This window comes from Amblyomma mixtum, chromosome 8, assembly GCF_055824585.1.
Source record: "Amblyomma mixtum isolate Tamu chromosome 8, ASM5582458v1, whole genome shotgun sequence".
NCBI classification, from domain to species: Eukaryota; Metazoa; Arthropoda; class Arachnida; order Ixodida; family Ixodidae; genus Amblyomma; species Amblyomma mixtum.
Genome location: NC_143019.1, coordinates 95,547,762 through 95,564,087, shown reverse-complemented (window position 1 = coordinate 95,564,087; position 16,326 = coordinate 95,547,762). Strand labels below are relative to the sequence as shown.

The 16,326-nt window shown below is 50.1% G+C and overlaps 1 protein-coding gene across 1 annotated transcript; it reads right to left on the bottom strand.

The window, feature by feature from the left end:
- Positions 1 to 2,576: 2,576 nt before the first annotated feature.
- Positions 2,577 to 6,729, bottom strand: Ir67c (Ionotropic receptor 67c). The gene has a single exon (XM_089556089.1). It carries the CDS (start codon positions 5,598 to 5,600, stop codon positions 3,813 to 3,815), a length of 1,788 nt encoding a protein of 595 aa, XP_089412215.1. The 5' UTR covers positions 5,601 to 6,729; the 3' UTR covers positions 2,577 to 3,812.
- Between the last annotated feature and the right edge of the window lie 9,597 nt (positions 6,730 to 16,326).

Here is a 16,326-nt window from a genome sequence, read left to right as displayed (position 1 = left end):
ACGCTTGTCAATAGTAGATAAAAATATATCACTTAAAAGTGGTGCTATGCAGGAGCCTATGCACACTCCTTCTTTTTGGATGAAATGGCTCTCATTAAAGGCTACGAATGTGAATGATAGATAAAACTTTAAAAGCTCTAAAAAGTTGTCGGTAGATAACCCTGTCAGGTTCGAAACGCCACCGGCCCAGGGTCTTCAATGAAACTTCTTAGAGCGCGGAAAAGCTCAGCGTGAGGTATACAATAGAACTAATCTTCAACGTCAATAGAAAACGCTAACATTTCTTTGCTTGAAGCTTCAGATTGAGAGAAATAATCAATAACATCATTGGAATTGTTAACCATAAACGGATCTTCTAGCGGAATATCTCTAAGGTGCTTCTGCAGGAGCCTAGAGAGGATGCCCTGCCAAGACCCTTTTTCTGTCACAATAGCCCCAAACAGTCTTTTTGTCTAAACATTGTTTTTGGCATCACAACAAAAACACCCTCTTTGTCCGCAACCAAGAGATTTTTGCTCTTCAGGTAATCTAACGGCAGGGAGACTGGGGGCAAGCGAGACGCCCCCATGTTGCAAACAATCTACTCCTTCTGCAATACAGCGCTCCTGGTCATCTGGGCTTGCTGAGCTTCAAGACTGCGCGGGGCCGCTGCGTCTGCTGCCGCGTTTCCTGCCAATCCCTGATGACCAGGTAACGGTGTGCGGCGTCCGTATCCCGTTGGCAACTTTGGTAGATTCGATACAGGTGTGTGGTGCTTACCCTAACAATACACGCATATAATGGTCCGGTCCACACATCACTCAGTCCTTGAGCTTCCTCCAAAGTAAATTCCTACCCCCAAGTCAAAGGAACTAGGCCGCAGCAGCGCCCTTATGCACAGCAGACCCCCCCCCCCCCACCCCCACATCAGCTGACCGCGCCCTACACACATACCTTGCTGGTAGAAAGCTCGGCCGCTCCTCCTAGCCCACTACGCCCAGCACTGTGGCCATTTCTGGCTGCCAACGTCACCAACGCGCTTAGAAACCACCTCACAACTGCGCAATTCAGGCTCAACGAGCCAAATAAGGTAGCAACAGAGACACGGCTCAGCGATCAAGCGTTCTTTCTCTCATTTCACTGTTCTTGAAGGACAGTGGAAATCAAATTTGCTGGCTTTTATAAGGGATTGGGATGGAACCGTGAATAATCACGTTTTCCACAAAAACGCAAGAGGACACTTTTATCTTTTTCGTTACAATTTCCACTCATCACCGTGCTCGGTAGAGACAGGCCGTGTCCATGATATTTCCTTCCTGGTAGCAAACGGAGGTGTACGATTTTTTGGGGGGCGCGTGTCAGGTTGCTGTGAGAAAATAGCTCACTTCATTGACAGTGTTCGCCGCTATGCATGAGCCTGACGCCGAAAAGGCATGTGCTGTCACGTGAGTGATTCGTGAAAGAGCACATTCCGGAGAGAAAGGTGGGTAAGGTTCATGGGGATTTAACGTCAAAAAGCGACTTAGGCTGTGAGGGACGCCATAGTGAAGGGCTCCAGAAATATCGACCACCTGGTGTTCTCTAACGTGCACCGACATCGCATAGTACGCGGGCATCTGGAATTTCCCCTACATCGAAACTCGACAGCCGCGGCCGGGATCGCACCCGCGTATTTCTGGTCAGCAGTCAAGCGCCATAAACACTCAACCACCGAGGCGGCAAAGAGGGGAGGGGGGTGGGTGTAACTCCTTGAGTGCCCAGAACTGTGATGGCTCAAAATGACCCGAAGTACAGCTTTTGCTTCGTTAAACTCAACTTGTGTGCAAGTGGCGAGGAGTTCGTCTGATGTGCATAATCCTATTTTTTCTCGCACACTGGCACTCCTAGCTAAGCCCTAAACATAAAAAAGTCAGCTTGTGTGCACACAGCATCCAAGTAAGCCGCAGCACAGGAGTTACGTCGAAGCAAGCTCGGAAGGGCAGCACGAGAGCCGCTTACCAGGCTTCCCATTTATTAGGAACAGCAGTTATTATCACTCAATTATACTCGTGATTACGCAACCAAGCTCTGCAAAAATGTCATCCACCAAGAACACAACTAATCCCTGATATCGATGGTCCATTCCTTCCTAGGTCAGCAGAATAAAATGTTGGCTGGCAGAAGAACTGTCGCTAAACTATTTTCTGCAAACCACCCTCATTGACCATGGCAGTACAAGTCTGTTTCCGGGTTGCATGGTTGGTTTGGGCCAGATGATTGTACTGACAATCATCTGTGAATGACTGACTGTACATGTGTTGCCGTTAGCTTTGGTCCTCTCCGATTCATACATCCGGTCATCAAACCCAACTTGACTTCACGAGACTCATATTGTGCTCCGTGGCGTCAAGCAGATTGTCTAGTATCGAATGGTATGACTAAACAGCGCTGACGGACGGGACGGAAGAAGAAGAGGCAGAAACATGCGCTGACTAACAACCGAATGGTTTATTGCCCCCCTCTTTTGCAATAAACCATTTGGTTGTTAGACCGCACATGTCTGTCTCTACTTCTTTCGTCGCGTCCGCCAGCGCTGTTTAGTCGTACCATTCAAGATGAACCAACCAGCCCAACTCAGCCCTCTTCGAGTATGTATCCTTGAGTGAAGCAGTGCTACCGTAGTTTCTTGAATTAGTACTACCATACTAGTTTTTGCATTCTCATTGTGTACGAGCGGCATCGTGAAACATGCGATAGATTGTATCAAATCAAATCGTTTTATTTTGACCAGGTGTTTAATGGTTGGAGCACTTGGGCAAAAAGCTGCTCGAGGCAAACTGACGAGGCCCAGGTGACATTTACAAGGTAGGGCGTTGTTAAAGTAAAAACACTTCAGGGTAGACACTTCGCAATAAACAGAACAGATCGACGAAACCGATGCGTTCACACTTGCGCTACACAAGCGTTCAAAAAGCAAGGTATAAAGCCCACAGATAGATTGTAGCGTCAATAAATCCAGTAATCAGTGCAATCAAACAGTCCAGTCAAGTACTTAAGCCACGAGGCGTATCATAACAGATTCAAGATACAATAGAGCCTGAACTACTTGAAATCGCAGGCATAGCCAGTTATACACTATTTAAAACACCACATCCCATACGTAAATTTTAAAAAATGGGCAACACGTATACCAAATAAGCGCCCTCGTTATAAGAAAGGCACAACCACTTCAACACATATGTTGCATAAGACCAACAATCAGAGCATTGTTCATGCAATTTCTATTCTGTAATCTCAAGAAACCATTTATTCAATGGATTTAGCGTGCACTCAATTTCATAACTGCTCCTATTTAGTAGTGGTGGGATATAATGTTCTAGTGACCAATTTTTTAATTAGTGCGGAAACGCGGGACGCACCAAATATTCGTTTCTTGTTGAAACGATATTTTCGTCACCTGTTCATAAGGCGGTGCCAATTAGGAAGTCAGGAAAGAAGAACACCAAAAAGAAGATGGCACAACGAAGATGTGAAAAATGGTTCGGATGGTCTTAATTATTGGAGGTCCTGCGCACATTCGATCTGGCTGCACGACGCTTTTCAGAGACTATGGTAAATATAAACTTGTCTGCACTCAGTGAGATTTCTCCATAAGAACGGATTTCAGTGCAACGTTGCACCGCTTTCTCCAATGACTGGGTGTGAAGCAACTTGTTAACCGAAAAACACAAATTCACGATCCACAAAACAGGACGAGCTGTCAGTGTTTCTCAAGCACATGTATTCCTACAAGCATGAGCAGCGCACTACGAAAACCTGAAACGAGCTAAGAAGAGCTGTCCAAACAATCCATCCTAGTTAACTATCAGTCGTCCAATCAGCAGCTCAAGGAGAAATACAGCCGTTGAGGTAACTAAGAAAACTGTGAAAATTAAAAAGAAGAACTCAAGTTCAGCCATCTCACCCGGTGTGGGCTGAGGAGAACTGTCCCCCTCTTCCCCTCGTTGCAGTTCGCACAAGAACCTTTCCCGCTGATCTCGGATCAGGGAGCCTTCGAATATTCTTCGAAGGACATTGTTGTAGGCGCGGAAGTAAGGGAAGTTCTTGCGCACAACCATGGTCGCGAATATTGGCCTAAGATTCTCGGTAGACGTCACGATTCTCGGCTTCAGGATACATTTCGGTAGCTGTACGACAAAACACACGCGGTCTTCCCGCGCGGCGCAAGACAAGCACATTTCCGCACTCCTCGACACCAGCATCTCTCTTTCACTGCTGCCTCGAAATGCTGCACGAAGCTTCTCGTGGATGATGCTGCTGCTGCCGAATTCAGTTTCCAAACTATAGTGACTGTACGATCCCATGATGACGCATGGTGTGACCTTGTGCAGATCGAGGGCGTCCTCGAGTTCCCTGAGCGTGTCGATGGCCCCAGGTGGAGCCCGGAGGCTGAGTCTGGATGTCAGTTCTCCCCGGAGATAGTTCGAGAGAGGTAGGATGCCCATGAGCCAGAAGCCGTACAAGAGATGACGTGCGGTTGCCCATCGTCGCCGTCGGGGAATGGGGGACGAAGTGGCGAAGAACGACGCCAGCAGGGTCGTGCATGAATCCACCAACCCATCCAGCCACCCTTGTATTCGTTCTCCGCAGTCAGCAACGGCCAACACCAGCAAGTACACTGCAAAGGACACTGCGACAAGCAAGAATCCCAGATTTGACTCGCTCAAAATGGAAAAGAATGACACAGGGACTGGCTCGCCAAGGGCAGCGTAGAACGTCTCGTACGTGTGCAGTATAAAGGCGGGAACCGTGGTATCACGCAGAGAATCTCGTGTGGTGGCGCCTAAATTTCCGTAGATGTCTATAAATCCCTCGAACAAATCCGAGAAGAAAGCCATCCCATTCGTGTAGTAGACCCACTCCAGCGTCACATTGTAAAATCGGAAAGCGTTCCAAACCAAAGAGGAATGGCTATTGTGACAAGCCGTAGCTACTCCCTGTGATGATGTGGCATCTAGGCAGCCGACGCGGATAACCTTGTTCCAGAGCTCACTTCGCTTGTGGCGTCCCATGTCTCCCGACTGGCCGCCCCAGCTGCAACCTCTGTAGTAAACGGTCGGGACATCGCCGAAGTATGCTTGAGAAGTTCCGTTCCTCATTCGCACGCGTACCTCGTGTTCCACTGTCTGACATGTGAAGTTCCTGACCGGAGTTTGGGAGACGTAGTGCCGGAATATGCTCTTCGCCTCGGTGCTATTGTCTAGTAGTATCCACGCAACAAAGTAGTGGAATCGCTTGTACAAGAAGGTTGCATTCAGGCACTGGGTTGCGCTTTCTCCAAGTTGTGGTACGAGCACATTCGTCTTGATGCCTGCTCGGTGGTTCTCAATCACCCATCTCAAGAACTGTAGCACTGACTTGTTCCATTGAGTCACAGGCCAAGGAAGTTGGCGCAGCCAGACCCGCTCTTCGTCTCCCCAGCGTCCTTTGCACGTTGTGAATGCCAGGTGGTCATGTCTTGAAACGTGCGAGCGAAGGGCGGCGAGGACGTGTTCGCTAATCCCCGAAGACAGTGTGGTGCACTGAGTGAGTAAGAGCAAAGTGCTGGTAGTCAGCACTGATCCTAAAAGTGTTACATTCATATCCGCTGAGTTTAGCAATTATGGTACCAGCGGCCGCAAGAGCGTCGTGTTCACGTGGAGCAGTACAATTTGTCAGAGGCGTGATCGCCTAACACCACATGATTAGTACGCCATGATGTACCGCGTACTGCGGCCGCCTGTGCACTAAGCACATTACGAAGCGTTACATGAATGACCGACCAGAACTAGCCAAATGCATGATGCCCCTATACAGAATTGCACTAGCACTAAAGGGTAAGTCTTATTCGAGTTCAAGCAAGACAGTTTGAGAGTTGTGGATCGCAAAAATGACTTCCTAGTCAGTCAGTACCACTAGGACTTATAGTAGCCTCGTTTACGGTTGTTTTTTTTTTTTGACGCCACGTAGGACCACCTGGAGGTCCTCGTCTTTTCTTAAAAACGTGCTTATTGCCAGATTTTCACTCCAGAGAACAGTATTGTATTATGTCCATTTTTCCGCCGCAGGCATAGTTCCAGTTGAGGTAAGCGAGCACAGCGCAGGGTTAATTTTACCACATCTTTCTTGTTGGGACCAGTGTTGTTTTTCTGGCTTCGCACCGACAGTCATTCGACCGGGAGAAAGGCAAAGGGGCGGCAGTTGTCCAGGCGGTCACACAAGCATAATTAAGGCGCTGAAAGGAAAGCCAGAAAGACAGACGCGTGCAGTCCTGAACTGCATGGACATGCTTCGAAGCCCGCACTATATTTGTCAGTGGAAATGCGTTGCTTCTTGCTATGCATATTTCATCCTCCATAGCAGTCGCTTCGAAATGTGGATGTTCGAAATGGCAGGAAACAAGTCGATGGCAATTGCTTTATTTTGCGCCAAAATCAGCCTCCTTTCTCAGGGGCAACCACCAGTTCCAAGAGATGGAATGGTGGTAGGAGGAAAATACTTTAATGAAGTACACACCTAAGAGTATTAACTTTTTTTTCTAGCTGCCTTACTTTGAAAAAAAAAACACCATTTTCTTGAGAGTTTCTTACCTCTAAAAAAAGAAATAAATTATAATTAACCCGCCTGTGGCTCTCTCCTTAGGTCGAACTCGTGCTTGGCGCCACTTCATGGATGCAGAAGGACTGTTCCCGGGCAATCAATAGCACAAGTGGCAGTAAAAAGCCGGAGGAAGACGATCAATAACTGGGGCTCGGAAGAACTCACTCCATGGAAAGAGGGTTGTAGTACGTAATCGCTATGACATCTTTTATTTTTCTCTGGGCGCCGAAGACGGCACTAAAGCGGTGTAAGAAAATAATAAACGAAACAACTCACAGCGCTCATTTCAGCGACATGGGCTCATTTATTGATTTGATTTCGATTGATATATTTCCATAGACAAGACAAGCCGTTGCAAGGTTGCGGAAGAAAATGTGAGAAAAAGCTGCTTGTGCCAGTCGAGCTGCTCGCAGGCACCTTGACTGGCCCAAGGTCGACTTCAAGAAATAAGGCGCTACAAAACACCCGAGCTCAGACAGGACGACGATACGATGCATTCCCAACTAGCCCAGCAACAAACGTTACTTAAATTTGGTTACAATAGCAACATCACGAAAGAAAAAACATTTTCCTTCCAAAAATAATCAATAGAGAAAGGCCCCGGAGTTAAACTTTATATAAACACTCATAAAATTCTTACAAGGAATACCTGAAAAGAACAAACTGACCGTCGTTTTGCGTTGCCACAAATACTGCCGCACATTTTGAAAGCCGGTATGGCGCCGTAGGAATCTCGCCCGCGCGAGATCCTCTGAATTAACACTCCAACCTCTTCTTCCGTTTAGCTAGTGTGAATCATTCCAATCTCGTTCTCCTCCTAACCTCTGCTTCTCATTCCGCTTAGCTGGGTACGTTTAGCGGCAATGCAGCGTAATTAGAGCCCCAGATTCTGGCCTGGGGTCCACCGGCTACACATTGGCAACTAAGCCACTCTGTTGGAAGGTGAGCAAGGCGCAATGGCACAAGGCAGGTGCTATGGCTGGTGTTGCCGTTAGTGGGACTTCGGTTATGACCCAGGTTGCTCCTTGCTCACGAGGTTGCTCACGATGAAATGTCTGCCAGGACACGAACTTCAAACAAATACAGGGAAAAACAGAGACAGACGAACACACAACGCCCCAATTCGGTCAATCGGCACTATAAGTGCTGACGCACTTAAAATATTTCGAACAGCACTGAGGAGTTCTCAGGCCTTCCTGAATCCAGAAGAGCACCAATGGCGAGGGATAACTCCAAAAGCCGTTGCATATCATTTATCTTGTTTAATGTTTATTTTTTATTTGAATCCCCAAGGGTCTCATGTTTTATATTACATGAAGGATTGGGCATTACATGGCAAACAAATACAACAAAAATCATGATGAACCCTTGTTAACGAGCCATTTAAATGCTAGTGCATCGACTACTGTGGCAACTTTCGTGGGCAAGCCATTCAAGTCCGGTGCTGTGCGCAGGAAAATTGGCGGCTCAAAAGTCTTTGTACGGGCTTGTGGGCAATACACTTCTTTAGTGTCGCTGGAGCGGACGATGAGATGGGCTCTTTTTATGTGCTGGTTATGAGAAAGCAAAGAGTGAAAAAAAAATATGAAAACGGCTAAGACCCGCTATCTGACAGCGTGAGCTTAAAGAGGGTAGGTTTATTTGAGGTTTTAAGGCCTAATGCTTGAATCGTAAGAATAATTGGAAAAAAATTGTTATATCTATCATCTAGCTATCATCTATCTATTTACCTGTCTACCTATCTGTCTATCTGTCTACCTGCCTGTCTACCTATCTGTCTATCTGTCTACCTGCCTGTCTACCTACCTGTCTATCTGTCTACCTGCCTGTCTACCTGCCTGTCTACCTACCTGTCTATCTGTCTACCTGCCTGTCTACCTACCTGTCTATCTGTCTACCTGCCTGTCTACCTACCTGTCTATCTGTCTACCTGCCTGTCTACCTACCTGTCTATCTGTCTACCTGCCTGTCTACCTACCTGTGTATCTCTCTACCTGCCTGTCTACCTGCCTGCCTACCTGCCTGCCTACCTGCCTGTCTATCTACCTGTCTACCTACCTGTCTATCCGACCGACCGACCGACCGACCGACCGACCGACCGACCGACCGACCGACCGACCGACCGACCGACCGACCGACCGACCGACCGACCGACCGACCGACCGACCGACCGACCGACCGACCGACCGACCGACCGACCGACCGACCGACCGACCGACCGACCGACCGACCGACCGACCGACCGACCGACCGACCGACCGACCGACCGACCGACCGACCGACCGACCGACCGACCGACCGACCGACCGACCGACCGACCGACCGACCGACCGACCGACCGACCGACCGACCGACCGACCGACCGACCGACCGACCGACCGACCGACCGACCGACCGACCGACCGACCGACCGACCGACCGACCGACCGACCGACCGACCGACCGACCGACCGACCGACCGACCGACCGACCGACCGACCGACCGACCGACCGACCGACCGACCGACCGACCGACCGACCGACCGACCGACCGACCGACCGACCGACCGACCGACCGACCGACCGACCGACCGACCGACCGACCGACCGACCGACCGACCGACCGACCGACCGACCGACCGACCGACCGACCGACCGACCGACCGACCGACCGACCGACCGACCGACCGACCGACCGACCGACCGACCGACCGACCGACCGACCGACCGACCGACCGACCGACCGACCGACCGACCGACCGACCGACCGACCGACCGACCGACCGACCGACCGACCGACCGACCGACCGACCGACCGACCGACCGACCGACCGACCGACCGACCGACCGACCGACCGACCGACCGACCGACCGACCGACCGACCGACCGACCGACCGACCGACCGACCGACCGACCGACCGACCGACCGACCGACCGACCGACCGACCGACCGACCGACCGACCGACCGACCGACCGACCGACCGACCGACCGACCGACCGACCGACCGACCGACCGACCGACCGACCGACCGACCGACCGACCGACCGACCGACCGACCGACCGACCGACCGACCGACCGACCGACCGACCGACCGACCGACCGACCGACCGACCGACCGACCGACCGACCGACCGACCGACCGACCGACCGACCGACCGACCGACCGACCGACCGACCGACCGACCGACCGACCGACCGACCGACCGACCGACCGACCGACCGACCGACCGACCGACCGACCGACCGACCGACCGACCGACCGACCGACCGACCGACCGACCGACCGACCGACCGACCGACCGACCGACCGACCGACCGACCGACCGACCGACCGACCGACCGACCGACCGACCGACCGACCGACCGACCGACCGACCGACCGACCGACCGACCGACCGACCGACCGACCGACCGACCGACCGACCGACCGACCGACCGACCGACCGACCGACCGACCGACCGACCGACCGACCGACCGACCGACCGACCGACCGACCGACCGACCGACCGACCGACCGACCGACCGACCGACCGACCGACCGACCGACCGACCGACCGACCGACCGACCGACCGACCGACCGACCGACCGACCGACCGACCGACCGACCGACCGACCGACCGACCGACCGACCGACCGACCGACCGACCGACCGTCTGTCTGTCTGTCTGTCTGTATGTATGTATGTATGTATGTATGTACGTCGATCAAAATCTATCAATCTATCAGAATGAATCCATCTTAGGGTCTGAGGACAGAGAGGATAACTAGGTTTGAGGTTTTAGTGCTGAGATGGTTGGGTCGTAGGAACAACTGGACAAAATTAATTGCGTTATTCTGTTGCAAAAAGACTGCGTGATGCTTGTACACAAAGTACAAGCATCTGGCGGTGCTGTGGCGTAAACCAGCCTACAGCATAAAATAACGTAACAGACAATCCCACAGGCACGTAGTTATCGAAGCAGTGCGCAGAGAAAACATATCGCATAACCCTGTAACGTTGCTCAGTGAATACGTGTTAACAAGTACTGCGCTAAGTCGGACAGCGTTGCAATACACTGCACACATCCCACTTCACCACTTCTGCAAGAGGAATACCACACAGCGGTAATATCCCGCAGAAGATACTTCTTGTGGTTGATATTATCTGGACTGGTTGCCATCTTCTCTGACTCGAACGCCAGAAGTTTCGCCCGCAATGGAGGCGTTTTTTGCGACAGCCGTCTGGCGAGAACCAGGTGTTCGAGGCATCGAAAACAGCGGTCGACAACAGCGAGCAAGAAAACAGTAAATAGCAAAACAGCAGGACGGCGAGGACGTGTTGGCTATTCCCGAACGCATTGACGTGCTCTTCATGGATAAGCCTAGATTGCTGGCAATCAGCCCTGAGACCAAATACGTTGGTGTCATACCCGTGGTCTTTTGATTTTGCAATTATGACACTAGCGGCCGCGACGGTTTCACGTTTCCAAGAGCCGTGATTGGTTAATAAAGCATTATGCCGCCATCGATAAAGATGTTTCGTATAGCTTACAGCGGTCGCCTGTGCACTGAGCAAACAACGAACGGTTATTTGCGCCATGTACCCGACATAGCCAAGCACACGATGTGGCAATGACAGTTTGTCCAAGAAGTGAAGTAAGAGTTTTCATACAGCTGAGCCTCACAGCCTGAAAGCTATATATTAAAAATAACTGCTTACTAGCTGCTTGGTTGTAGTAGCGCTCATTATAACCTCGTTTACGCTTTGGGTAGGCGTCGCATGAAATCACCTGGAGCTCAACGGGCTTTTGTAAAAGCGTGCTTAGCGCAAGAAAAAGGGCATAGCTAAATGCCGTCTTTCTCACCATAGGCTCATTTCCAGCCAGGGTACATATCGGCAGAGCACATGATTTTTTTGAGCGGGGCTTCCTCGTTGTGACCGGTATTGTTCTTGTGGCTTTGGAACGACAGGCATGCGTCAAGGAAAAAGTCAAAGGCAGGATAGTTTGCGAGGAGATTACACAAGCACAGTTTAGACGCTGAAAAGAATAAATTCTTATCTGCACCCACATCCCTCGAAGCCTGCACTATTGTCGTCGATGTAAACACATTGCTCCTTCTTAAGCACAGTTGCGATTTCTCGTCCGAGGCTACGAACAGTGGAAGTCCGAAAGAGTGCAAAAACAAGTCGATGGTAATTGCTTTTTTCCACCACAGTCAGTCTTCATTCCCGGTGGCAGCCATCAAATACTAGAAGTGGCGAGCCGGTACGAGGTAAATATACGAGTAATCCTTTCTTTTGCGGCTTCTTTGGCTTAACCGTCAAAAAAAAGAACGTTATTTTCTTCGAAGTTTCTTGCCACACTAACAAAGAAATAAATTAGAATATAATTATCCAGCCCATGGCAATCCGCTTACACTCGAAGTAGTGCTTAGCGGCATTGCACGGCTGCGGAGGTCCTATTTTTGGGCAATCAATAGCACTACTGGCAGTAAAAAGCCGCAGGCAGGCGCTCAATAACTGGGACTCGGAAAAAATGAGTAAAAGAAAAGAGGATGGTAGTTCATAGTAGAATTGATATTTTTGTTTTTTTCAGGGCATCCAAATGAACGCAACAAAATGGTACCAGAAATTAGTAAACCAAATAACGCATAGCGTTCCAATCAAAGACCTGAGGCGATTCACCGAATTCATTTTGACAGATTTATTTCCCGCAAACAAGGCGGTACAAGGCTGTAGGGGAAAGTAGCGGCAAAAGCTGCTTTGAGGCAGCTTGACTGGCCCCAAGTTCGGTTACAACGGCAACAGCATGACGAAGAGAGGAGTTTCCAACCAAAACTAACTAAAACACAAAATCACTACAGTAAAACTTACAAATCTTTATACAGTTCTAACGCGTCGTGCACGAAAATAAAAAAAGCAAAAGGCCAGGCGTAACATGTCCCGCCTTCTCGTTTATGCCTTCTTTTAGAATGCTGGCTCACACTAATCGCCACATACATGTCGAACCGTAGTTGAAGTTCTCGAAACGTGGCCACTAGATCGCCGACTGCATAAGATTAGGTTGACGTGCTCCCGCTTACTCTCCTGGTCGCTTCGACTGAAAGGGACGCAATCGTGAAACGATGAAGTCTTTGATTCCTCTTTTTCAAAGAGAATATCACTTGGCTGATAGAAGATGCGCTGCGAGGTTCGCTTCCACAGTGCCGACATTCCTGACGGTGGGGAGAGCAGCCAGTTCCTCACTGCGATGAGAATTCCTCTGCTTCTTTGGCAGCGCGCGCACGTGTCCTCTTATCGTCTTGATTTTCATGGCCTGTGACGGGCTAGCCTCGCTCATATTACGGAGGACAACTCCACAGAATTTGTGTGCTCATTAAAAATAGGTTGTATGGTTCCTTCTGGCTACATTGATGTTAGTCCTCTGCAAAAGACGCAGTTATAAGGGGGAAAAATTAGGTTTCGAAGTTTTGCGGCCTATTGACTGAAACTCGTGACGTCAAGACCGAAACGGATTCCGTGATCACCGTTTGGAATTGAATGACGCGCCGCTTAACCTCAGGGACCCGTGCTCAAGATACAAGTGCATCGCTGCCGTGTTGTAGAAGCGACAGCAGATGGAGGTGGATTAGGTCATATGGGGGAGTGAGACTGCGCAGGAGTGATCCATGGCATGAGGTATCGAGTGGCTTCATTGACTTGGCGACAAATATTTTCGTGCGATGGCAGCCCCATATATACACTTCCTCCGCCAGGATACCCTCACAGCCGGTGCAGGAGGTAAAGGCTATATCGGCTTTGCAACAGCAAGGTGTCCTGGTGAGACTGTGATACTTTCCCATCGAAGAGGTCACCAAGGGAAGCTTTAGGGGTCCTGTAGTCGGCCCTTTCGAACCTCACATTGCAGGAAGCGAGTGCTTTCTAAATCAGGTTCGAGTGCGCAAGTGGCAAGTTATCGGGGTGCTCACACATTATTTAGTGTCTAGGCAGCTGTCCATGCGAATCAACTTCATCGGAGCTGATTACGCTTATCATTACCCGCGTTACTAGCATGGCCAGCCACAGCCGCAACCTCTGTATTAACCGGTCACAATGGCATCGATGTCTTACTAACCAGTCCCGACATTAGCCATTATTTCGAAGTCATGTCTTGTTAGGTCACACGTCGCATGACTTCCGTTGCGAAAATCTGTATTCAAAGGAGGTTTCGATTCCAGGAAGATTCATTACAAGCTTGATTCATTTTCCCCTCGCTAATAAACAAACTTTAAGACAGGATGCAAGAAACAAAACTACCCATTTCTCGCAAGTGCTAAGCTAGGTATTCCTATTTTAATCTCGAATAACTTGTTCCAAAGAAAATAATTGAAAGAAAAAGTACAGGGACCAACGCTATTGTTGCGGGAGAGTAAGCGTTTATTAGTGTTTCCCGTTCTTTCTCTCTTCCCTCTTTAATCACCTCATTCCCTACCCCAGTGCGCGGTAGCCAACCGGAAACCTTTCTGGCTAACATCCCTGCCTTTCCCCCATCTCTGTACCTATCTATCTATCCCCCAGATGAAGCAGCCAGTGTGGCTGACTGGTTTAGACCGTCCGAGCGAGTGACGTCATCCACTCAAGCACCTCTTCACTGTCCCGCAACCTACTCTCCGCTGAAAGGGGAGAGGGGATTTATCTATATCCACTTTACCACCACCTGCCCACCGAGGCTTCCAACGGACGGACGAACAGGTTTTTCAAACACGGGGGTTCTACTGCGAACACATGAAAATACGAGCTACAAGGCTCTCTCCAAGTTAAACCAGCGAGATCCAACTAGCAGCTCAAAGATAAACAAAAGCTTAGCAACACCCAAAAGAATTGTGAAAACAAAGAGGACAAACCAGAGCTCAGCTGTTTGATTTGACTTCAGTGAAGCAAGATCGTCGTCTGCTCTCGCGCGATTCATTTCGCAGAGGAACATGTCCCTCCGCAGTTTCATCAGCGAGCATTCCAACATACTGCGGATGAACCTGTTGTAGGCGCGTACGTACGGAAAATTCTTGCGCAGAACCATGGTGGCGAAGACAGGATTCAGCTTTTCTCTGGATTCCACTATTCCGCGCTTCACGATACATTCGGGTGCTTTGACAGTGAAGCACACACGGTCGTCTCGTTCGGCGCACGACAGACAGTCTTGCACGGTTCTCCTCGGGAGCGCCGCTCTGTCACTGTGTCTTCGAAAAGCAGAGCGAAGCTTCTGGTGGATACTACTCATATTCACGTCGGTTTCAATCGTATGGTGCATGGACGATCCAAGGACGACGCACGGCGTAACCTTCTGGTTGTCAAGAGCGTCTTCGAGCTCGTTGAGCGTGTCGATGGCTTCCGGTGGCGCTCGAATGCTTAGCCTTGAGATCAGTTCCCCCCGCAGATAGTTCGAAAGAGGAAGAACGCCCATCAGCCAAAAACCGTACAAGAAACTACGAACGGTAACCCATCGCCGTCGCTTGGGAATGGGAGACGAAGTGGCGAAGAAAGAGGCCACCAGAACCATAAGCGAGTCCAAAAGTTCATTCACCATCCGACATCTTCGTTCTACATAGCCAGCAAGCGCCAGTCCCATTACGTATAGAAGCAATGATGCGGCGATGAGCAAGAATCCCATACGAGACTCGGTCAGTATGTGGAAGATGGAAACAAGGACTGGCTCGCCGATTGCACCGTAGAACGTCTCGTATGTGTGCAGGATAATGGCGGGAGTCGCAGTGTCGCGATGACTACTGAATGAGACAGTACCTAAATTTCCGAGGATGTCTATGACGCCGTCGAAGACATCACTAGATATAGCTTTCGGATTCTTGTAGTATATCCATTCAAGCGTCACGTTGTAGAGAGGGAGTGCGCTCCAAATTGCGTTCGACAAAGGAAGGTGGCAAGTCGTAGCTACGCCCATAGATGACGAGGCGTCCAAACAGCCTACCCGAATCACTTTGTTCCGGAGCTCGCTTCGTTTCCCAATCCCTTGACCACTTTCTTGGTCGTCCCAGCTACAACCTCTGTAGTAAACGGTCGGAACATCATCGAAGAGTGATTGCCCTGTTCGGCTCTTGGTTGCTGCGTTGACATCATGGGTTTTTACTTGGCACGTGAAATTTCTCACGCGTGTTTCTGAAACATAACGCCTGAGTGTCATCTTCGCTTCGGTGCTATTGTCTATGAGTATCCATGCAATGAAGTATTTGAATCTTTGGTAAAAGAAGGTTGCGTTGAGACACCGTGACACGTTGGTGCCAAGTTTTGGAACCAACGCGTTTGTCTTGATACCCGCTCGATGGTTCTCGGCCACCATGTTAAAAAACTGTCGTTTAGGCAAGCTCCATAAGGTCACAGGCCACGGCAATTGTCGCAACCAGAACCGGTCTTCGTCTTCCCAGCGCCCTTTACACGTCACCAGCGCGAGGTGGTCGTGTGTTAAAATCTGAGAGCGGAGGATGCCGAGAATGTGTTGGCGACTTTCGTCAGGCAGGGTTTGTGTGAAGACGGCCAGGATGGTCGCCATCAACAAATGTACTGAGCACGTCAAAGTATACATATTCAGTGATAGGCCCTATAATAGAACAGCAGCCCTAAGGTCTCACGTTTCATGCATAGCAGGCATGATTGAGCTAAGCGGTGCCCAATGCTCAGGGCTCAATATAAAGGCGCACATGAACTATACGTTTCCATTTTGGGAGGAGGAGGTTCCAGTGCTTTGAATACAATATTCCTTTTGTGGAATGTTA